Raw genomic sequence first — 24,365 nt, forward strand, 5'->3', positions numbered from 1 at the left:
GTTTGGAAATGGTCCAAAGACAAAATTAGGTTTATGTTTTGATATGTCGGTTTAATGGCAGACAGTATCGATTGCACATCTATATAAGGAACTTTTAAAGGCTTTGGGGATCGTTTGCCAGATCACTTTCCTTAAAGGCCTGGATTCAGAGAGCATCAGAAATTTTCTCCAGAAGCTCAGCTCAGCGAAGCTCCACCTGCACTCTAGCAGGTGCGACCAGCCCAGGCTTGTCCCACGGTGGAGCACAGTCACCTTCAATGCCAGATGAGCAACGATGCCGGCAGAGGCCTCCGTGGTACTGAACGGTCCTTTCTGGACTTGTGGACCCCGCAGAAACAATTATGTGCTCAGAGTCTGAGAAGGTGGGATCAGTCTTAGAGACCCAAGAAGCCCAGCCCCTCCAAGCCCTACATCTTAGCAGAGAGGAACTGAAAGGCAAGTGATCTGCCCACAGACACACAAAGCTTAAGAGCACACAAGTCAAGGTCAAAAGCCGAGTTTCCTCAATGCCACTCTTGGGGTTTTTTTTTTCAGACCAACACCTAAAGAGGCAAAGGGTTGCCCGAAAGGACATCATCATTCATTAAAAAAATGAATGTCAATGAAGTATGCAGACACCAGTTCTCCTCTTGGGAGTGTGAAGTTGTATACCGGGCTTGCTCTCAGGGAATGTTTATGTGATTCTGTTTCCATCAGCTAAATAATTCCAAACAACTAACATCTTTGGCCCTCCGACCTCCAGGTGTCCACTTTGACAACTTGCCTGAGACAAGTGTGTTCAGCTGGTTCTTTCTAACCCTCTCCTTCTCGGCCCCCCACTGCTAAGCGTCTCCGCCTGTTCTAATGGGAAGAAATTGTGTTGAACTATCCTCCAACTGTCTTTGATGTAAAAAGCAGCATATGGAGATGATTTAGTGTGGGTCCTGAGTTTTCAGAGAAATACTTTTTTTATAACATTTCTAATTGACCTCAACATCAAAGAAGGCCTATCACTCATAAGATGGAGCAGCAGAGAATAACTAAGGATGGCTGAGTGGTGAGATGTCAACCAGATCTGGCAACAGTGACACCACCTGAACTGTCATCATCTTAAAAGACCACATGGTGCATAATTACACAAAATGTCTTAGGGGATGCTGACCAAAAAGCTTTGCCCTCTAACAAGAAGCCAAAAAATACTTGTTTAGTACCATAATGATTCTCCAGAAAGCTTCCCACCCACCCACTGGTAGAAAGAAATAGTTAAAATACTAATAATATACTGGAAGACCCTGAATGTCCTTCATTTAGTGACTGGATAAACTGTGGCATGTTCATATAATGGACTACTCCTCAGCAATCAAGAGATACATTGATATAGCAACAACACAGATGAATCTCAAACGCATTATGCTAGCCAGACTTAAAAGGTACCTACACTACGATCTCATTTCTAGGACATTCTCAAAAAGGAGAAACTGCAAGAACAGAAAACTGATAGTGGTGGCCAGATGCTGGGGGGAGGGGCATGCTGACTCTAAGGGGCACAAGGGACTTTGGGGGAGTTGTGGGACAACTGTGCATCTCGACTGCAGTGCTGGTTACATGACAATATCCATCTGTTAAAACTCGGAGAACTGTATGGTAAAAAGTGTAATGTTACTGTACGCAAATTATACAAGAAAAAAACTAGTAGTAATCAAGGAGAAGAGCAAAATCCGACAAAGGATTTAAATGTTTACTGTTTCTAGGTAAATTTCCTTTTGATATTTAAAAACAAACTTACTGTCTCTGTGTTGTTATCTGTGGCTCAACTGACTGGGTGTGTCCTTAAGAACAACTGACTTCTTTCCCCCTAGTGAGAGCAACAGGGATTGGTAATTAAGCTTCTGAAACATCAGCATCCAGCACGTGCTGGGCATAGTGATAGGAGCCGGGCAACTAAGTGAAGAGATGAAAACACAGGGAGGAGGTGGACCGGAAGTCCTCAACACAGACACCGCTGCTCTGACAAAGAACCCCCATGGGTTATTTTTTGGGATTTAACATTGTGTCATTCATTCATTCAATTCATTTTAAGTCAAGCACAGTAAAAAACAGAGATGCAGAAAGTCTTAGAACTCAGGCCCACATGCAGAAAAACACATTCTTGCACTCCAATTGCTTCCATAGTTATGCACAGGCTTCCATGGGATAAAGGGGACCCCTGGGAGATGGCAGGGCACACTGTTTATGCTGTTTTGAATGGGCTGTGATTGTTGTCCCGGGAATTCTGTAAGGAGGTGGTTCTGGCAGGGAACACACCTCAGCTCCACCTTTGGGCTTCCAAGAAAGCTGCTAGTTAAAGAGTTAAAGGTGTCTAGTCTGTGCCTGACACTTCATGGGACACACAGAAGGATGTCTCCACTGCTCACAGCCTGAAATAACCAGCCTGGGGCAACAATGCCCCAGGCCTTGCCCAGCTAACCTGCGATTGAGAGAATGCCATGGGTGTTCCTTGACTTCCCCTCTAAAGGACCCTATAAGGACCGGTTCAGAAGGCTACTTGTTAGTGTGCTTTGAGACTTTGGGGAACTGACTTCTAGTGTCGGGACACCTTTGGCGTATTTAGTGCCTTTGGGTGACTTAGAAACAGGTACCCCTCCTCCAGCAGAGGCCTCAGAGCACCAGCTGGATTTCAGTCCTGAACCTCCCTCCCCCCTTCCTAGACTACTTCAGAGACTGTGGCAGAACACAAACTGCTCGTCCTGCAGGATGACCTTGCCTACGAGTCAGGAAGTTCTGTGCACTAGACCCATCCTACCCAAATCTGTGGGCGGGGATACTGACAGAGGGTCAGCAGGTTCACACAAAGTACCGACTGGCATGATATTATTGGGAATAGCAAACATAAACACCTGGGAGCTCATGTTTTTCAAACTGGGCTGTCATTACTCTATCAGGCGTCCCCAAACTACAGCCACGGGCTGCATGCAGCCCCCTAAGGCCATTTATCTGGGCCCCCGCTGCACTTCCGGAAGGGGCACCTCTTTCATTGGTGGTCAGTGAGAGGAGCACTGTATGTGGCGGCCCTCCAGTGGTCTGAGGGACAGTGAACTGGCCCCTATGTAAAAAGTTTGGGGATCCTGCTAGGTCAAAGACTGATCACAACGACTTCTTTGCCGTCTCCCTGTTGCTACCATGAGTGCCAAAAACTTCCCCAGTTGATCCAGCTAGTTCTCAAACCATGTTTGATGACCAAATGGCTTTCCAAGGCTCACTGTCTGAAAAAAATACAGTTGGAGCCATACTTCACACCTTCCACCCAAATGAGTTCCAGATGGATCGTCCATTTAAACAAAAGAATATGAGAAGAAACCACAGAAATTTTTTTTAATAAATTCAAAGTAAGAAAGGACTTCTTAGCTGTGACACAAAACCTGCAAAAGATGTAAAAATATTGATAAATTTGAGACTTAAAAAATTCCATTTGAGATGAAAAAGTTCTGGAGGTGAATAGTGGGCTGGTTGTTCATAACCAATGTGAACATTCTTAATGCCACTAAACTGCACACTCAAAACGGATTAAAATGGTAAATTTACGTTATGTATATCTTACCACAATATTAAAAAAAAACACATCCACGGGGAGGGGGGCACCAGAAACAAAGTTAAAAAACAAACGGCATCCTGAAGAAAAGATGTACAAATCATGTCACGGACATAAAGCTATTTTTCATCTATAAATAGTTCCTACAAATTAATAGAGGTGTAGAAAGCAATTGAAAAATGAAAGTTCCAGCAAACACAAATTAAACACACGGAAAGATGCACATACTCATTCCTATTTAAAAATTAATGAAACTATACTTATCAAAGTGGTAAGAACTAAACAGTTGTGGGGGAGGACAGAGAAATCAGCTCTCTCAGTTGTGGGTGGTTGGGTTGCAAACTACTCATCTTACGTGAATTATGTGAAGAGCAACTCAGCAATGCCTACCAGAATGACAAACGCTTATGCCCTCTGACTCAGCAATCCACTTCTGGGAATTTATCCTACAGATAATTTGAACATTTTATACACAAAGGTATCCACTGAAGAATTATTTGTAACAACAACAAAAACCTCTGAAAGTTTACAGATAGGGAGAGAGTTCAATAAATGACAGTAAACCCATAGAACAGAAAGAGGCATTTCTTTTGTAATGAAATTATTTTCAAGGTATGTTATAAGGAGAAAAAGAATAAACCAGAAGTCACCATACTACTAGAGAAGAAGGCCTTATTTTTCCTAGAAGATGGGTAAGAAACTGCCAGATCAGGCCCTGGCCGGTTGGCTCAGTGGTAGAGCGTCGGCCTGGCGTGCAGAAGTCCCGGGTTCGATTCCCGGCCAGGGCACACAGGAGAGGCGCCCATCTGCTTCTCCACCCCTCCCCCTCTCCTTCCTCTCTGTCTCTCTCTTCCCCTCTCGCAGCCAAGGCTCCATTGGAGCAAAGATGGCCCAGGTGCTGGGGATGGCTCCTCAGCCCCTGCCCCAGGCGCTAGAGTGGCTCTGGTCGCAATAGAGCGACGCCCTGGAGGGGCAGAGCATCGCCCCCTGGTGGGCAGAGCGTCGCCCCCTGGTGGGTGTGCCGGGTGGATCCCAGTCAGGAGCATGCGGGAGTCTGTCTGACTGTCTATCCCTGTTTCCAGCTTCAGAAAAATACAAAAAAAAAAAAAAGAAACTGCCAGATCAAACAAAGCTGGAAGAAAAGGCCACCAAGGGAGATGCTGTCCCCTCTAGTCTGTGTCACACTGCCCCGAGTGCTAACATCCTACCAGAAGGCATCCTCTCTGACAGCTAGCTCAATGGTAGAGATGGTCTCTGGTGCCCCTTTACTCCTCAATTTCCTCACTGACAACCAAGGACAAATGGAGTCCCATGAACTGACTCCCGGTCTCAGTTTTGAAACTTCACTCCTCCACGCCACCAATACGACTGAGTCTGTAGCCACACAATCAGCATCATCCTTGGGACTGGGGCTCAACAGTGAGTAGGAGAGCTGAGCACCTGCCTGTCCAGACCTGAACAACGGAGCTGGGGAGGGCCGAGTCTGCCCATGCCAGCTCACAAGAGCCCACTGCTCCTTCTGCAGGAATTTCGTTAGCTGGTTGTTAAACGCAGTCATTGTTAAAATAGTGTAGAATCAAACTCTGTCCCAATCCCTAAAATGACACCAAAAACTAAAAAGATAGCACTACAGCAGTCAGCAGTACTGAAGGTGAAAGAAGATTTAGTTTGATGAATAGCATTTGTACAAGTGTGAGAAATAGTCTAACAGTAGATCACAAGTCAGATTTAATAGCAATAAATTTATTGGGAAAAGAATTAGCAAGTCAAAATGAAATTCCATTTGTCAAAACGTTATCAACCATAGGTCAGCCATGGCAAAAGTGAATGCAAGCGTTCTGTGAGACTTAATTGGCTATATGGAACTTCCAATAAAGACTGTGCATATTTTGCCTGACCAGGCGGTGGTGCAGTGAATAAAGCATTAATGCTGAGGACCCAATTCAAAATCCCGATGTCACCGGCTTGAGCACGGGCTCATCTGACTCGAGTATGGGTTCATCAGCTTGAGCGTGGGGTCACTAGCTTGAGCACAGGGTCACCGGCTTGAGTGTGGAATCGTAGACATGACCCCATGATCACTGGCTTGAGCCCAGGGGTTGCTCACTTGAAACCCAAGATGGCTGGCTTGAGCCCAAGGTTGCTGGCTTGGCCATGGGTTTACTGGCTCAGCTGCAATCCCCGCGTCAGGGCACATATGAGAAAGTAATCAGTGAACAACTAAGGTGCCGCAACGAGTCGATGCTTCTCATCTCCCTTCCTGTCTCTGTCCCTCTCTCTCTCTGTCTCTCTTGCTTAAAAAAAAAAAAAGACTACCTATATTTTGTTTTTATTTATAAATTGTGTTATACATCTCTCATATCAGTAAAATGTGTAATAAATGTGTGTATGTGTATACACATGTGAGATGACCCATGAACAACACGGGTTTGAACTGCACGGGTCCACCTATAGGCAGATTTTTTTCAATAAATACATACAGTACTATAACATGATTTTCTTAATAACATTTTCTTTTTTCTAGCTACTTTACTGTCATAATATTGTATATAAAATACATATAACATTCAAAAAAATATGTTAATTGATTATGTTATTTGTAAAGCTCCTAGTCGACAGCAAGCTGTAAGTAGTTAAGTTTTTAGGGAGTGAAAAGTTGTATGTGGAGGCCCTGGCTGGTTAGCACAGTCAGTTGGAGCGTCGTCTGGAAATGACAAGGTTGTAGGTTTGATTCCCAGGCAGGGAACATACGGGAAGCAACCAATGAATGCACAACTAAGTATAACAACAAATGAATGTTTCTCTCCCCCCCCCCCCCTTCCTTTCTCTGTCTCTCTAAAAGCAATCAATTTTAAAAAAGGTATATGTAGATTTTTGGCTGCACAGGGTATCAGAATTACTAATCCTTTCTTTTTTCAAGGGTCAACTGTATACTATTATACACACACGTAAGTAGTACAGGGTGGAACAAGAGGAGGTTTACAGTTGTGAGTATGTGAAAGAGTTTACTCTTGTGTTATTATTTACTGATGTATTATTTTCCATACAAACATAAATACATACGTTTCAATTCACACTGAATTAAACCTTGCGACCTCAAGCCTAAATTCTCGAAGTTCTAGTTTCCTAATCAATAAGAGAAGCATAAAAACCCACTTCCCGCCGACCTCCTGGGGTCAGTGGGAAACTAGAAGCTCTCAAGCTGACTCTAGGGCACCAGTATCCTCACTCCTCCCGCCGCACAGTGGCTGATTTTGAAATGCCTGCTCCAAACAACTTTCCCAGTGACATTCGGCTCTCAGGCCACTGTCTTCTTGACTTGAACCTCTTTCTTGTCACAGGAAGAAGTGTAACCCAAGGAACAAGAGCAAGATATCACGTTGAAAACTGCTCTGGGTCCAGCTGTCCCTGTCTGCTCAGGGGCAAGCTCTCCGGGTCCTCTCACACCCTCACACCGGGCAGCACCTCCACTGGCTCGAGTGCAGGAGGCTGACACCTGGTCGGAAGGCTGGCAGTGCTCCCGAAACCTCCGCAGCAGAAGCCTTTCCTCACCAGCCCGTCTACACAATTCCACTGGAACTCTCTGTTCCTCCCTGGGTACAACTCCAAGCACTTCCTACAGAACTAATTTTAAACCCTAATTAAATCCTATCCTCTCAGAACATATGATACACCTTTCTACGTGTCCTAGAATCAATTAAAATAATTTACTGGGGAAGAAGTCAATTCCATCTTAAAACTCCCTCTTTTCTTTCTGAAGCCCCAATTTTCAAGCATCATAAAAAAAGGAGAGCAAATTTGGGAGGACTGACTGTTAGCAGGGAGATTGCCAGTTCCCAAAGGGTTTAACATCAAATCCCTTAGGTTTTCCTTTTTAAGTTGCCAATATTCCCGGGCAAGCATGGCTGTGCTCGCAGCCTAGGCACAGATGGATGCCTGCTTTCTCCAAGAACCACCCAGGCTATAATGTAGGGCACATCAGTGCCTGGTGCTTATTGCTCCTGGTATCTATTCCCCTCCAGTAACTGCAATGGGATGAACCATATTTTCCTCCCACTAGACTCACCTCTCCCTTCGTACTTGAAAATTTAAAACTGTATATGACACTGAGAATAAAAAACATGGTACAAAGTACCGACAGGTTTTGGGGAAACCATCAGTATGCCCCAGTGGAGAGGGCACCACCATTTTGTCCTTATCCTACTCTCCAGCTAGCAGAGGATACCGAACCCACTTTGTACCGAGGCAGGGCTGTCGCCTCTCAGGGCTTTTGTGATGATGAAAACATACTGTGCATGTTAAGGGACTTTTTAGTGATTATTTCTCCACTTTTAAGACTCATAAGAATGATGACTACCCTCCTTCATTTCAGAATTTTGTGATTCTGACTATTTAAGGTAATTGATCATTGAACAATAGATATTTCTGGAATATCTTCTCTTCACAAGAAGCTGGGAACAAAAGAATTAGGACACCTTAAGTGGCAATCGAGGGAAGACACACACACACACACACACACACACACACACACACACACACGCATGTGCACGCACAGAGCTAACAATGCAATGTGAGGAGTCTAAATGTGGATGACTGTGTCAGAGAAAATACTCCAGGAATCTGCAAGAGGAGGGCATCGCTTTCAAGGGGATGGTCAGGAATGTCTTCTCGGGGAGAATGGACTGTAAACCCAGTATTCGTAGTAGAGAGGAGTGTCCGTCATATTGATAGCATAGATTTGGATCGTGTGCACCAAGAGGGGAGCAGTCACATAGCAAACCTGTATCATTTCACTATTGCCACTACTGGACGTCCCTCTCCTGGTTACTCTCCATCTCTGCCTTCTGTCCATGGCTACCCTCCCCCAACCAACCTGTTCTTCACTCCCTCTGCTCAGCCAGGAGGCTGCCCTTGAATAGTGCACCACTCTGGCTCCCTGCAGGTGGTTAATGGGAGGCAATGGCCGGAGGTTGGCAGGCAGGAGGAAAGAGAAATGGGTGCTTCTTCCCTGACATGGCAAAGTTGCCTTCTTTGGTGGCTCCAGCTCTCAGCCAGTGGAATCCCCAGACACTGCACACTTGGCCATCTTATAACCTTCATCTAGACTCTCAGGAGTGGACTCTTTCCGGCCGGCACCCTGACTGACACACATGTCCCTTTCCATGTGTCTTCCAAATCAGCCCCTGTCCCTTTATGGCCTCCCATCCTGACCAGCTTCCCCATTTGACTTCCACACACATGCCCCTCCCCAGGGAGCTGAAGGCAAAGCAGAAAGCATTCTTACACCACTTGCCAGGGGTCCCCAGACCTGATCTTTTACCCTTAAAAGCCCTGTTATAAAGAGCGGATATTTGAAGCAATATCTAAGCTGTGTGGGCTCCCCAGTCACAGAGCATGCTATACCAGTGGTCCCCAACCTTTTTTGGGCCACGGACCGGTTTAATGTCAGAAAATATTTTCACAGACCAGCCTTAAGGGTAGGACGGATAAATGTATCACGTGACCGAGACAAGCGTCAAGAATGAGTCTTAGATGGATGTAACAAAGGGAATCTGGTCATTTTTTAAAAATAAAACATCGTTCAGACTTAAATATAAATAAAACGGAAACAATGTAAGTTATTTATTCTTTCTCTGCGGACTGGTACCAAATGGCCCATGGACCGGTACCGGTCCGCGGCCCAGGGGTTGGGGACCACTGTGCTATACTACTCAGCCTGCTGAGAAGGTGGAAACTGAGGGCCTAAGAGAATGAAAAGAGAATAAAAAACAAGGAGTTATCTAGGCTTGACTAAAAATTAGGAATCAGCATGACAAAAGGCACAGCTATTAAAGCAAGTTAAAAACAGAGCTATCAAGATGGCAGCAGAGCACCAGCCTTGGGAGAGAATGAGGTAGGGCGAGGTCAGGCAGTGTTGGCTCTGCACGATGACTCACAGCAGTCTGCTCAGCTAGGCAGGGTGCAGGGGAAGCTGCGAAGTTACCCATGGGTGGCTCTCACACCCAGGCGGCATCAGGAAGTCTGACCAGCAGCCTCTCTAGGTCTTACTCATTGTCAGTCTCACCCTAAGCCTCTAGGACATAACTGACCTGTTCCTTCCTAGGATAGCACATCAAAGCCAGACTAAAGCAGCCACTGCCCCAGACCTCTCACTTCCATCCACTCTCTTCCTTCCCCAGCTCTGAACACCACGGTCAATACCTTCTTGCAAGGGCATTTTCTTCCTCGCTAGGTGCAGGATCCTCCTTGCCTACTACCAGCTCCAAACCCTAGGTCCATCAGTCAACACTTTTTCTGTCTTGAGTCTGTAGCCCAGTGGTTCTCAATGGGTCAGTGGTATCCTTCAAGAGACTTTTAGCAATGTCTGGAAATATTTTCATTGTCCCAACTGGGACAGGATGTTACTGGCATTCAAAGGGAGAGGGGCAAGGGATCCCTCTAAACATCTTACAATGCACAGCACGCCACCTGACCAAACTGTCACTGGTGCTGAGGTTGAGAACTCCTAGTACAGGAAGGAAGGAAATGTGTCTTGAATACATCGTATGAGCCTGGCACTGTAGAAACTTTTAAAATATTTTAGACTTCCCTTCTGAGACAGTGACAGAGGAATAGGTCACAAAGTGAACTGCACCACCTATCACCCAATTTCCAGACTCTGCTTAGCATTTTGGGGTGTTTGATAGTTACCTCCACCATTCTAAACATATTATCTAAGTCTAATGTCTTTCTGAACCTCAGTTTCCCTGTCTGTAAAGGGTAGATTACGATACCTACCTCCAGCTCCTGGTCTAGAATGGGTTCCCAGTAAATATTAGTCTCCTTGTCTCCTTCTTCATGCTTGGTTTCCAGTTTCTTCCAGGGAATATATGGACAGAGACACATACATAGCTGCTCCTACACCTACCTGCTCATATCTTATTATTATTAATAATAATTATTATTATTATTTATTAAGTGAGAGGCAGGGAGGCAGAAGAACAGAGTCTTGCATGTGCTCCGACTGGGATCCATCTGGCAAGCCCCCCACCAGGCGATGCTCTGCCCATCTGGGACCACTGCCCTGTTGCTCAGCAACCAGGCTATTTTAGTGCCTGAGGCAAGGCCATGGAGCCATCCTCAGTGCCCAGGGCCAACTTGCTTAAACCATTTGAGCCATGGCTGCAGGAGGGGGAGAGAGAGAAAAAAAAAGAGAGAAAGGGAAGGGGTGGAGAAGTAGATGGTCGTTTCTCCTGTGTGCCCAGACTGATTCTCAACCTGAGATTTCTACCTGCCAGGCCGATGCTCTACCTACCGCTGAGCTAACAATTGGCAAGTGCCCTGTTCATATCTTTATGTTTCCACAAGTATTTGAATGAATGAATGGTCTTTCTTTGCCTGAACACCAAAACAAGTTTTTAAAACTTGATTTCTCTCACTTCTTACTTTGGTTTTCCATTTTCACTGGCTGTGTAAAATCTGTCTACTCTATTGGATTAGAATTTGTTGAGATGTGAGGTCCTTCCCAACACCCCAGTAAGCACCATAACATTCAGATGTCCTGGATGAATGAATAAATGTCAAATAGTATGATTTCCATGACAGTTTTGTTGAACAGTCCACACATGTTGACTATAGTTTAACATTGTCATTCCTTGATATTTCACCTGAATGCACCTTTTTTATTTTATTTTGACAGAGACAGAGAGAGGAACAGATAGGGACAGACAGGAAGGGAAAGTGATGAGAAGCATCAGTTCTTCACTGCAGCACCTTAGTTGTTCATTGATTACTTTCTCATATGTGCCTTGACGGGGCGGGGGGGGGGGTGGTTACAGCAGACCAAGTGACCCCTTGCTCAAGCCAGCAACCTCCGGGTTTCGAACCTGGGTCCTCTGCATCCCAGTCCGACGCTCTATCCACTGCACCACCGCCTGGTCAGGCTGAATGCACCTTATAGACCCAATTTCCCGGCATTTTCCTTTTCAAATTTGTGAGCGCTTTATGTTACCGGTAAAAACTAAAGATACCCACTTAATGGGCCCAAAGAATAAGGAAGCATCCTTTTAAAGTGGCCTCACATGTGGCCATGTTCTTTGCACAAATGAGACCCCAGTCCAGGGGAACAAGGACGGGGCACTCAAACGTGTAAGTGGGCACTTACTCCCAGCAGCTGGCAGAGCCTTGCCGTTAAGTAAATCCTAACAATTCAGCCTTTCAGCCACCAACCTAATAGGCTTTTCTTGGCACGGGCAGTTTTGGCTTGGCCAAGCACTCATTTTCACATCTTAAATCAGCATGTGTCAGAAATGAATGGAGGCTCAGATCCACCGTATGCCTTGCATTCTGTAGTAAGCTCATCATGGTCAGGGGCGCAGGGGCCCACGCACTCATTTCAGCTGCTTCCTCCATAGAGATCCATTACAAAAATCAGCAATTGGTTTCTCCAATCAAATTCCTCGGGTCTTATTTGGTTGTCTAAGATGGTTTTTAACTTAAAAAGCAGCTAGCAAAATAAAATCGACATTTCAGGCACTTAAAGTACATACACCATATTAAAACATGAATCTGCATGTTGACATATCTCCAGTTCCTAACAGCGCCGGGAAGACCATCCCTCTGAGTATTCAGGAGCAGCTCTCTCGCTGAGCAGCTCACTTCTCGCTGCAAAGTCTGGCAGCTTTTACTTGCTCCAGCTTCCCAGAATGCATCTCTTTCCATCTTAATAGAAACTCTTTAACTTTAGCTTCTCCTGCCCTCTTCCCAAGGAAGCCAGGTAGGCTTTGAAAATGGCATCTCCTTAAGCCCTGTCTCCAGCAGGGCTTTTGAATGCACAGTTAAATTCCTAGCTAATTTGTTTCTCAGGAAATCTAAGAATCACCCTACCAGGCTATCAGGGGGCTGATAGAGGAAGCCCAGCACATAAATAAGGTCCTTGATTTACACCTGAATGGAGCAGGGATTCCTCAAAGGGAAAACAGGATGAGCAAGGTCAAACTTGGCAGAATGTGCCCAACCTGTAGGCTGAGCCCAAGACGAGCAGAGAGGGAGAAGAGAAAGGAAAAGAGAAAGAAAAAGGAAGAAACTGAGAAGTGAGCCCTCACCGCCACTCTCACCCCACTCCTACCCCTGGGCATCGGGCCACCTGGGCAGAGAAATGAGAGATAAACAGAGAAGAAGCAGGACACAGATTCAGAGGCATGTTACACAGTCTCTCCCGTCCTGCTCTCATTCGCACTCTGTCCTGTTAAACAGCCACCACCCCTCTGAGCACTTACTGTGTGCCTGCTATCGGACCAAGCACTTTACACACATGACACTCACCCTTACAACAACCTTGAGGTAAGTGTAACCATTATCCCTATTTTACAGATGAGAAAAGTGAGTCTTACAGAAGTCAAGTAACTTTGCCAAGGTAACTGTAAGCACATTGTAGAGTCAGGACTTTGGGTTCAAAGCTCTGAACCACATTCTCATTTCTGGATATGTACCTTCATAAAGAAACAAACAAAGCCTACAGTCCGCTTCGATGACTCCCTCCCACCACAAGAGACACAAAAAGTCTTGTTTTCTGCTTGCACAAAACTCGCCATTGGTGGCGAGAGCCAAGAATCACATGCATCAACCAACTGTGTGAGAATACAAAGTGGCCAGTTATTTAATGCAAGTCGTTAAGGGATGTAGGCACTAAGAAAGTGCACGTGCTGGGCGAGGGCAGCGCTCGGAACTGGCCAGGTCGTTTCCCGTTGGCTTATTTCTCCAGGTTGTAACTTCTAATGTGGATAATTTTTAAAAATTGCCTGCACTAGAGAAAATGTTGCTTCTGAAGATAAGGCTTACAAAATTTGGTGATATCCATAAAACAGGATATATTCATTCGGTGCTTGAATCACATTACCAAAACCAAGGGCCCTGCACACTGTCGCTAGGCTTACCCCGCCTGTCCGTGGCTCCGCTGGCCAGCATTCCTACCTCTCTGTGCCAGACAAGGGTGGGGAGGAAAACACAGACTGATACACTATGTCCTGGAAAAGATTCCACTTGTACTAATGCGCTTCCTCTTCCAAACAATTGAGTCAGCTGCTTAAACTCTACATGGGTTTGGGGGGGGGGGGGAGATATATGATGGTACTTGGAGCAAATCCTAATCAATTCTAAATGGAAAGTCTGTAAATATCTCCCATCTATCCCAAAGCTTGTTTGAATTACAGTGCAGAGAAACACCAAGAAAGAACAGAGCCCCAAGCAGTCATCTTACAGGTTCAGCACCAAACGGGATGACAGGTGAGGATTCCACTTCGTTCCAATTGTACAATGTGGAAAAAGTGACATCAGGGAGAAAAAAGAGCAGCAGTGTGTTAAGTCAGCCAGGCCTGGTCCCGAGCACACTGGTGCCAATGCACCACCGGTCGCACGGTAGAGTAAGCTGCCAGGAAAGGGGCTACTCCACGCTGTGATGGGGAAGGAAGCAAACCCGATCTGAGGCCGGAGGAGCTGCTGAGGACAAACTTGGTGGCAGTTCTGGCTTCACTGCCCGCAGTTCACATGCTGATCCTGGGTACCCCAGTGGCAAAAACAGCATTCAGAAAGACAACTTTCTATATACACATGCCAGGTGTGCGTGGAAACTTCTGGCAGGCTCTGCTCTCAATTGTACTGATTTATATACCAAGAAAACAATATTTGTAAGATCGCAAATGACCTCTTAGAGCTTATTGGCTTACCGAATTTCTAAGGACAGCTCCCCTGTGTATCGTGTGCAAGTCAGCATCTCAAACTTGAGCAATTAGCTGTTAAAAGTCTAATCTTACAGTAGCCATATACCTTCAGTGCCATAGCTCTGTTTTTGTTAAGCGAAGCAGCTTGTAACTCGCAGCCTATTAAATATTACACTCAAAAGGTTGCAGCCTCTCATCACTTTCCCAGAGATACACATTTCCACTGCTTACCCATAAACCACAGATGGCAAGAGAAGAAATATATTTGAGTTCTACACAGATTTAGAAGAACTTCCCAGAAGAGAATGGGAACATTAGAACTGTATCAGCACTATCTACTGACTTCTCTCCGGAGCCCTGCCCTCTTTGTCCCAGTGTGCCCCGTCAGTTTCCATGAATCTCCTAAGTCATCGCTACCCTCCCGCATATACACAGACAGGAACCTCATAGGAAAAGCTAATCCTTTTCACAGTGAGACTCCAAGGGTGGGGGCATTGACTATTTCCCTACACTGCTTTTTCAACTAAAAAAATCTGTATTGGGGATCCTGGAACAAGAGCATGGAGGATTAAAGTACTGTAAAGGGTTAAAAATCCTGACACTCTTTTTCAGTTAAAAAGAAAAACTTTGCATAGTTTCAAAGCTTCCATTTTCTAACAATGAACTATAGAAAGAATTATTCAACAATGGGGGGGAAATGGAAATTAGCTCATTCCTTAAAGGTAAAGATGTACAAAAACATCAATTGTAATTGTGATTTTTAAAAACTAGCCCCATTCATCACTGACATTACATCTAAATAAGAATAATTTGGATAGCACACATACAAAAATATCCCAAAAGAGTCGGTACTCAGAGCCAAATCTCCCTGCCAAAACCATTAGGCTATGACTATAAGCACCATCAATATAAACTTTTAAAAAACCAGTGATTAGCAGTTTACACATTCATTTGTTCATTGTTTTTTATCCAAAGTTGAATGTGTTTATAAAGGGGGAAAAAAATCCACAACATTCTCCCTCTCCACTTCCCCTCCTGATGTCTCTGAATATATTGTATATTATGTTATAGAATAAAATTTATCAAGCTCACAATAGAAATGTCAACAAGAATATAAGGGGAAAAGCCCACAGTCATTTCTCAGAGGTAAGCAACATTATACTTAAATGACCACACTGTGATCTGTAAGCCACACTGGCTTTCAACGTCACCTAAAAAGACAGAAGTGATAAACAAGAGTCACTAAGGATCACACTTGTCAGCTATCACCAGAGATTAGTTACTAGCACATGACAGTTTTGTTTTCTTTTGGACTGGGATTGAAATAAGACACAACTATTTTAGGTTTTAGACTTTTTCATTGTAAAAACCCTCTAACACATTAAATCTAGAATTGGGGTACAACCACACTTTCTGTTATCCCTAAAAAAATTAACTAGTTAAACAAAGCTATTTTAAACCTATTTTAGTTAAATGATGTAGAAAAACCAAATGTCAATCTTTCTCCTATCTCTTAACTGCACATTTAAAGGAATTCATTTAGAATGTGACAAAGGGATAAATTGAATTTATTATAAATAATAGAACTTCCATGTACTCTCCTTCAAGGCCAAGAGACAGTGTATTCTGTTTTGATAATTTACCATAACAAACCAAAGCAAAACAATTAAGTATTACCTTCTACATAGTCTCAAACAATCACACACCCACTTTAAACCAGACAGACTAGTGCCACTTAATGAAATGATAAGCTGTCATTTAGGGGGCAGCCTAACAGACAGAGCCTAAATTCTTACACATTATATTACTTAAAGGTTAAATAATAATAAAAGTATTCTGTGAACTTTTTAAAAAGCTGAACTATTAACTCTGGGACTTGTGTGAAACTATGCCACACACTAATACCATTCATAACTGGGGCACAAGCCATATGGAAAGAGAAAGAAGGTCCCGCGTGGAGTCAAGTGCCCATGCGAGTGCTGAGGTCAAAGCCTTTGGCCAGGGCGAAAGGGAAAGCTTTGGTCAAACGGTACCATCCTCTCTAAAGAAGATGTTAAAATGGATTGTCATCAGATGGCTGCCCAGATCACTTCTCTTAAAGAGCAACTTTATTTGCCTTCCATACAAAAATCTGTCAAATCATAAGTTGTGTAGGGAACAAACAAAATGAAGCAGTCTGTCTGGGTTTCTGGGTCCACCTCTTGCAACCTACTAACCAGCTGCCTTGAGAAAGGCACTTGACCTGTCTAAGCACCGACTGGATGAAACAAGAAGGGAGATGCTGACCACTCTGGCTTCTTCTAGGTCTAGATGCCTAAGGCTTACTAGGGGGCCCTCACCAATAGAAGCCCCTCCCCTCCCATCCATAGGAGGCGGGGTTTTTTTGGTCTCAGGATCAGAAATAACTTTCTACTAAGAAGGAGAGACTTCCTAGCAGGTTTTCCCTTTGAAAGTGGGGACCGCAGGCCTACAAGGTTGACTAGTGAGATCAACATGCCTGGTGAGGTTAGGGACCCACAAGCAGTTGGCTAGAATTATGGGTGAACATTCCTAACACATTTTCTGCAGAAAACCAGGGCAGACAAGTTAATCTTTTTTTTTTTTTTTTTGTATTTTTCTGAAGCTGGAAACGGGAAGAGACAGTCAGACAGACTCCCGACTCCCACATGCGCCCGACCGGGATCTACCCGGCACGCCTACCAGGGGCGATGCTCTGCCCACCAGGGGGCGATGCTCTGCCCCTCCGGGGCATCGCTTTGCCGCGACAAGAGCCACTCTAGCGCCTGGGGCAGAGGTCAAGGAGCCATCCCCAGCGCCCGGGCCATCTTTGCTCCAATGGAGCCTTGGCTGCGGGAGGGGAAGAGAGACTCAGAGAGGAAGGAGGGGGGGGGTGGAGAAGCAAATGGGCGCTTCTTCTATGTGCCCTGGCCGGGAATCGAACCCCGGTCCCCTGCATGCCAGGCCGACGCTCTACCACTGAGCCAACCAGCCAGGGCCAGACAAGTTAATCTTAATCTTGTCACTCAAGTGGCTTATGCCACACCATCTCCAAAGGAGTCTAGCAGCATATGTCTGTGCTTCACCCCATCTGAGAGGAAATGGTCTCTGCCTTCAAGGACTTATAACTTTGCTGGAGACAAGAGGACATGTCTGACAATGTCATCGCTTCAGGTATTACCCCTGTATCAAATTACTGAAATTCATCTGAGCACCCATCCCCGTAAACTTCCTGTGTGTATTTCACAGCTTTGCAGGGATGTGGCAATGTTATGGGACCTTTAGGTTCCTAAATGACTGGGTAAGACACCAACTTAGGATACAAGGACACAGAGGGACCAAGAAGTCAGCCTCAGTGCTCCATGGTTTCTCCATCAGTAAGAACCTTGATCCCCTAGGTTCCTGGCCCCATGGAACCTAAATTATGCCTGCGAGTGGCCCAGAGACATATCCCCAGTGCTAGCAAGCAAGCATTCAGCCAAACTGTCACTCACTACCATCATAATGCCCTCCCTTCACATCCTAGAAGACCATCATTAGACCTTCCTAAAGTGCACAGAATTTAATAGTCACCGACTATTGCCTCTAATACATATATTCGAACTTATCTGAGGGCCTGCAGGACATGAAAGGCAAAGAGGAAAAAGGCATTCAGCACAGTCCTCTAAGGTGCTGTCACTGGTCGGCCTCCTGGGCCTGCATTCCCCTCCAGGGCAAGTCTCTCTTACGTCTAAACAGGGGTGCCAGAATACTTAGGACTCACTCTTGCAGTCTGCAGCAAACCAACTCAAAGCTGTACTTGGACTGTCAGGGGTTCTTACCATTCCTTGCTTCAGTTACAGTGCCTGTGGATTTCATGCCAAAATGAGAACATTTTACATTTGAATTGTTAGCATCTAGCAACCCTCCAAAGCAATGTAAAATATTTAATGCTCTGCCTTGTCTTGTTTACACTGATCTTGTGCTTGGAAGTTCTGGCTGCTGTGCACATTAGTGTTCCAGCACAGAGAATGCAAAAGCAAAGGAAGCTTTTATTTTCATGAGCTGCAGCCTTTCATGTCCTAAGTTCATCTCCACCACTCATCATTTATCGAGGGCCATATACATATGTGTACATATACATATATACATATATATAAATACACACATATGCATACATACATCAGTGTGCATGTGCATGTGTGTACTCTCTCTATATTAATCCATTCATTTAATCAGCAAGCATTTATTGAGCACCTATTGTCACATATCTAATTAGGCATTAGAGATAAAAATGATGTGCAAGTCAAAAATCACAAACTCTGGCCCTGGCCGGTTGGCTCAGTGGTAGAGTGTCGGCCTGGCGTGCGGGAATCCCAGGTTCGATTCCCGGCCGGGGCACACAGGAGAAGCGCCCATCTGCTTCTCTACCCCTCCTCCTCTCCTTCCTCTCTGTCTCTCTCTTCCCCTCCCGCAGCCAAGGCTCCACTGGAGCAAAGTTTGCCCAGGCGCTGAGGATGGCTCTGTGGCCTCTGCCTCAGGCGCTAGGATGGCTCTAGTTGCAACAGAGCGATGCCCCAAGATGGGCAGAGCATCGCCCCCTGGTGGGCGTGCCGGGTGGATCCCAGTAGGGTGTATGTGGGAGTCTGTCTGACTGCCTCCCGGTTTCTGGCTTCGGAAGGGTACAAAAAAAAATCACAAACTCTGTGACAACCTCTGGGGAAAGCATATGATCAAATAAATACTGACTATGCAACGTGGTAAATACTGCGAAAGGAAAAACAGGTTGTTAAAAATAATATCTCAGGCAGTGACTATGTGTCAGGTGTTTGTAACCACTGTGTCTGATTCTCACAACATCCTGCAAAGGTAGGAGTCTCCCCATTTTCCAAATGAGTGTGTCGTGGCTAAACTACACCGCATGCTGCCTCTCTAGCAGCGTAAGTCTCTGCATTGCCATTTGCATCTTAAATCCCTATTCTGGTCTCAACATTGCACCTGCCAACCTGCTTAACTCATTCAGGCATCAATCAAACTTTGCCTGGTATTATACAGCACACTGAACACCCAGGGGGAAAAAGACCACCTGAAAGTACTTTCAAGCTGGCTACAAGAATGACAATAACACAAAGCAAGGACGGGGCACAACACAGGGCAGTCTGTGGTCTTGGACCAGTGGCTTATTTCAGACAGCAAGTCATCTGGCTCCTAAAAGGGAGAAAGCATGGTGGAAGTATTCACTCAGAAGGTGAGACACAGGTCTTAAGATCATGTAAGGTCAGACAGTAGAAGAGGGAAGAAGGCCAGGTCCTCAGGACAGCAGTGTTCAGACAGGTGCCCAGAGAGCTCACAGGTTAGGCAGAACCGCAGCCAAGGGTGTAACCAGAGCCCAATGGTGGGACAAGCCAGCTTGCGGCTGCTCCAAGTGCCAACTGATAAGAGACGCCTGGGGCATTAAAACAACCCAAGTATAATAGCAGATGGAAAAATCTGCATTTATAAGAACTCCTCCCATAGACCACTACATGTGATGGAAGTTCTTTTTTCCACCCCCTGCAGTGGGACAGAGGGCGAAACCCCACAGGGCCTCCTGGAGTCAATATAGAAGGTCACCAAACAGCCTTCTAAAGATGATGTTCATTCACTGCAGGGACTTGTTTCCACTGAGAAGGTGTGCATGTTTGAGGCCAGAGAAAGGTGCATTATTTAGAACCAGAGCGGAGAGACCGAGTGCTGGCAGCAATGCGTCTCCCATGACCCTTTCCCCACAGGGCCACCCTCCCCCACACTGGTAAGCAAGTACTTAAAATACTGAGTTGCAGGCCAACTTATTAGCCTGCCTGGATGCCCACATGTCTTGGCTAATCCTGCAGATGATATCTATATTTGTTTAACTCTTTACTGTTGATAATATACTTTTACATGTGTTAGATGACTTGATTTTCTCAATAGCCATGAAATAATCACTAGGCCTCTCATTTTTTAGATGAAGATTCTGAGGGTCAGAGAAAGTAAATGACCTGTTCAAGGTTATAAAGCAAAGTTGCAGAGCTGATTTTGGACCAGGATATCTGTTCAGTGGTCTGTCTGCTGTATCACTACTGCAATGTTTATACTTTATAAAGTTCCTTATAGTTCAAAGCAAGCTTTTGCAACAGTCTGGGGCCATACAGACAAAACTATCATACATATACAGATAGACTGACAGACACAGACACACAGACACACCCACATACTCACTCTCTCACATACATACTGTTTTCCTAAAAGTAAAATAAAACAATAATAATGTTCTACTTATTTAAAAACCCTTCTTCTCTTCTGTTGCCGTGGACCTTGTCTCAGTACATTTATACGGTAAGTAAATAAGTATTATTTAGATGACTGACAATTATAGTCCATAGGTAATGTCTTAAATCCTAGATGTTGGTCTGAGTGTAACTTGCTCTAGTGTTAAATATCTGCCCATTTCCATTTCTGCCACGAAACTCCTGCCTCCAACTCATGAAGCAGCCTCTTTCTTATGTGTCTATCTGACATCAGGACTTGTTCTCTGGAAGTAACTATTTCCAAGGCAGACATAAAAATCACAGGACTTTAAAGAAAATAAACCATTTAATACATTTTTAGATGAAACCAAAAGATATCGTAGCAACTAGCTGGTATGCTTTCTTTTTAAAAATTCCCAACTCACAGTTTTTCAGAGCACTTTTTTCAGTCACAGGTCACAAAAATTAAATTATTCAAGAAACAATTTGTCAACTATTCTTGCAAAGTGAGGAGAAAGTTATACACAAAAATGTATACACAGTCAGTATCTAGTGACAAATCTAGTACAAATCTGCAAACCACCCCCCAGCACAGAAGCAGAGGGCTCATCACACCCACAAAATAAAGATGGCAGACTCCTCACACCTGCCACAGGGAAGGTCTCATGTCTTTTTCTTTCTCATAACACCTAACTCTACCAAAAGATCTTAAGAAAAATAAGGTTGATATACTTAATCTACAAAGTAATCATGTCACCTAATTTTAATCATCTCTCTATAAGAAAATTTATATAATCAGGCCACAATACACAAACAGAATCAAAATATGGTTTTCCACCTTCCACCCACGACTTCCAAAGAAAAACACCACGTGCCAATCATCTTGCTGAAAACCACAGGGCTAAAATAATTTAATTCTAGTTAAACCAAGTATTTCAACCACATACTTTAAATCTTAATCCTAAACATATCCATGAACATGATTTTTGAGAGCTTTCCTTATGATTTCTGCACTCAGTAAATCTTCAATATATAACAAGCAACTCCAAAGCCAGTTATGGTCTCAGTCAAAACCAAACATATACAGAAATATGTTGCTACAGTAACTTTTTAAAAATTGCTTGCATTCTGCACCATTACTTGAACTTGAAAAAAATTTGTGAAGCTTAACTTTTATAATTCTCACTAGGTAACGTAGGGTGTGGGTATTCGTAAATTTCCTTTTCACTAAAAGGAAGCTTTGTATCAGGACATCAAGTGTACATGGAAAAATACATATTTTGATACAAGTGTAAGTCAATACACACATATTTTGTTTGTTTAGTGATCTTTCTGCCTACTTTACTCACAATACAAATACAATGCAGTTAAATTCCATAGGTTGAATTTAAAATTTCGGTGTCAAACTGGGTTTTCTGCTCAAGTTAGACAGGAAGGCGCTCAACACACCCTATCAAATACCCAGTCAAGGGAAGCCAATCCAGCCCTTAGATGCCCCCAAAGAAATCGTTCTTTGTCCTAGAAACTGAAAGACTTTACACTCGGAATTACAGCTCCTACAGCAATGGAATAGATTCTGAATATTAGTCTCTCACTCATTGATTTATTAAAAAATTAACGTTAGGAATGAAACCAAAGCCACCACTAACATCAACTGGGTAATTAAGTTCCTGGTTTGAGTCAGTTTCAAAATCCAAGCCGGACATCAACATCTGGCAAGTCTCCATATAGGGTAGAAGGAGGAATAGAATGAAGATTTTAAAAGCCTATTAATTACTTTGTATTTTCTGTTTAAATCACACAGAAGAGCTAACTCCATTCGCAATTATAGCTCAGCCTCCTAAGGGCAAAAGGTGACAAAAGTTACTGCACACTATTCAAATCTGCTCTTGTCCAGGAGTCTTGATCAATACACTTCGCATCATAATCTAACATTGAAACTGCCTTTCCGCCCCCAGTACCTTGGAGTATGTGGTTTATTTCTGGTTCCTAGCCCTCACTGGATAACTCTTTTCTCTATAATTTGCGCATCTCCTGGAAAGATGACGGAGATGCCCGGTTCAAACTGCACTTGTTCACCGTTCACTGTTCCCAACATCATGCATTCCTACAACCCGGTAGCATGCATCTCTGGCACCCCCAGTACCTGCCAAGTTCCTCGCCGGTGTCGTAGTAATCATCCACGTTTTCCTGCCTGAACACGGTCATGATCAACTGTCAAGTCTCACCAAAGCCCAGCGTACTTCAGCTCCGCTTCCGAAACCATCACCACCGCTCCTGCGCCTCCATGAGCCCCCTCATGCATCAGTCTGCAGTCCTTAAAAAAATAAAAATGGCAATAATACTAATAAAATAACAACCCCCAGGGCTAAGACCCGCTCGTTGAAGACCACTTATCCCGAGCTGCCCCTCCCATCAGGTGGAGGGGAGCACCCTTTGTTAAAATCCAGCAGGGACGCCCCCAGCCCGGCATCGCCTGCGCGCTTGGGGCCGGGCACAACCACACCCCAAGGTCCGCGCCCCGAAAACAGGGCGCTCTGCCCTGATAAGAACCAGCTCCGGAAGTGACTGGCCTCTCCGCCTCCCCTTTCTCTGCACACACGCCCACCCAGCTCTCTACCTCCAGGGGCGCCGCGGAAGAATGAAGCGCTTGCCCAGGCGGAACGCTTCTGGATGGAAGCATCACTCTTCAACATGCAGCGGCGGTGCAGCCCCCGCGCCAACACACAGCTCCCGCACCTCCGCAGCTACTCCCTCTCCTCCCTCTAGCTAGGCAGTCCCTAGAGGCACATTCCTGGCGATTCCCGCTCCGTTACCCCGCCGACCCGGCGTGCGGCCGCCCGGGGGAGCAGGGGAGGGAAGGGAGCGGCCGAGGGAGGCGCGGCCGCCCGCTGCTGGTCTCCGCGCCCTGACACAAAGCGCTCGGCTGGGCCCGCGCCACCTGTTCCCACCCGGCCGGCGGGGATGGGGGCGCCTCCTGGCTGCGATCACACTTCTCCCCGAAGCCAAGTTTCCCCGCCTTGGCCTTCCTGGTGCCCCGGGGCGCTGCCCCGACAAAACCCCGCCGGGCTGTGGCCGCGAAAGCAAAAGCAGGCGACGGGGCCCGGGAGGAGCAGGGGAGCCGCGCGCGGCCACTCACCCGGGCGCCCAGGAGCTGCCCGGATCCCTCCGGAGTGCTGTCGAAGGCCGATCGCAGGCTCCAGTGGTGCGGCGGCGGGAGCGCAGGGAGGGAGCGAGTCCGGGACGCGGATCCCGCGCGTCCGCCCCGGCGTCTGCTCAGCGGGGCTCTCCCGCTCCGGCTCCGGAGCAGCCCCTCGGCTCCTCACCGGCTTCCGGGCGCAGGGCGGCCGGCAAGCGACCAATGGGGACCCCGCGGGCGGGCTAGTTGCACGGCCCACCCACCTCCAAGCAGCCTGGCCCCGCGGCGCTGCGGGCTTTGAGCGGCGCTCGGTGCTCCTCTCTGCTCAGCGCTCCGGAGTCGCTCGCTGGCGCGCTCTACCGCGCACCCCCGCACACACCCACTCACCCCACACCCACGCCGCGAGAGGACCGAGCGCAGCAGCTCGCAAGGTGGCTGCCCCATCTGTGACACGCCGCTACGCTGCCACCCTTCGGCTGGGTTTTAGAGTAATATGATTCCTGCGTCCCGCAAAAGTGTTTGATCGCAAGCTGTGTGCCAGGAATGGTGCTCGCCACGGAAAAATCACTGAGACTAAATAGATTAATAAAAAATAATAATTCCTGCCCCTGTGAAACTTACATTCTGATGGAGAAACTGTAAGCAAATAAACAAGATTGTTTTGAAGAGATCAGTGCTATTGAGACAATAAAATAGCATACTGGGATAGAGAGTGA

At 45.7% G+C, this 24,365-nt stretch overlaps 1 protein-coding gene across 5 annotated transcripts in view; it reads right to left on the reverse strand.

Annotated features, from left to right (window-relative positions):
- The window catches only part of DAPK1 (death associated protein kinase 1), a 192,860-nt gene extending 168,737 nt beyond the window's left edge, over window positions 1-24,123 (reverse strand). Inside the window, exons 1-2 of one of the 5 annotated variants that reach the window (XM_066367854.1) lie at window positions 23,913-24,123; window positions 22,657-22,827 (exon numbers count right to left, since the gene is read on the reverse strand). In XM_066367854.1, the coding sequence (XP_066223951.1) occupies window positions 22,657-22,718 (62 nt within the window). In that variant the 5' untranslated portion in view covers window positions 22,719-22,827; window positions 23,913-24,123. Of the gene's footprint in view, window positions 1-22,656; window positions 22,828-22,943; window positions 23,067-23,130; window positions 23,262-23,649 lie in introns of those variants that run through there. The other 4 variants (XM_066367853.1, XM_066367850.1, XM_066367851.1 and 1 more) reach the window with 4 other exon arrangements.
- Between the last annotated feature and the right edge of the window lie 242 nt (window positions 24,124-24,365).

This window comes from Saccopteryx leptura, chromosome 2 (genome assembly GCF_036850995.1).
Source record: "Saccopteryx leptura isolate mSacLep1 chromosome 2, mSacLep1_pri_phased_curated, whole genome shotgun sequence".
In the NCBI taxonomy this organism is placed as follows: domain Eukaryota; kingdom Metazoa; phylum Chordata; class Mammalia; order Chiroptera; family Emballonuridae; genus Saccopteryx; species Saccopteryx leptura.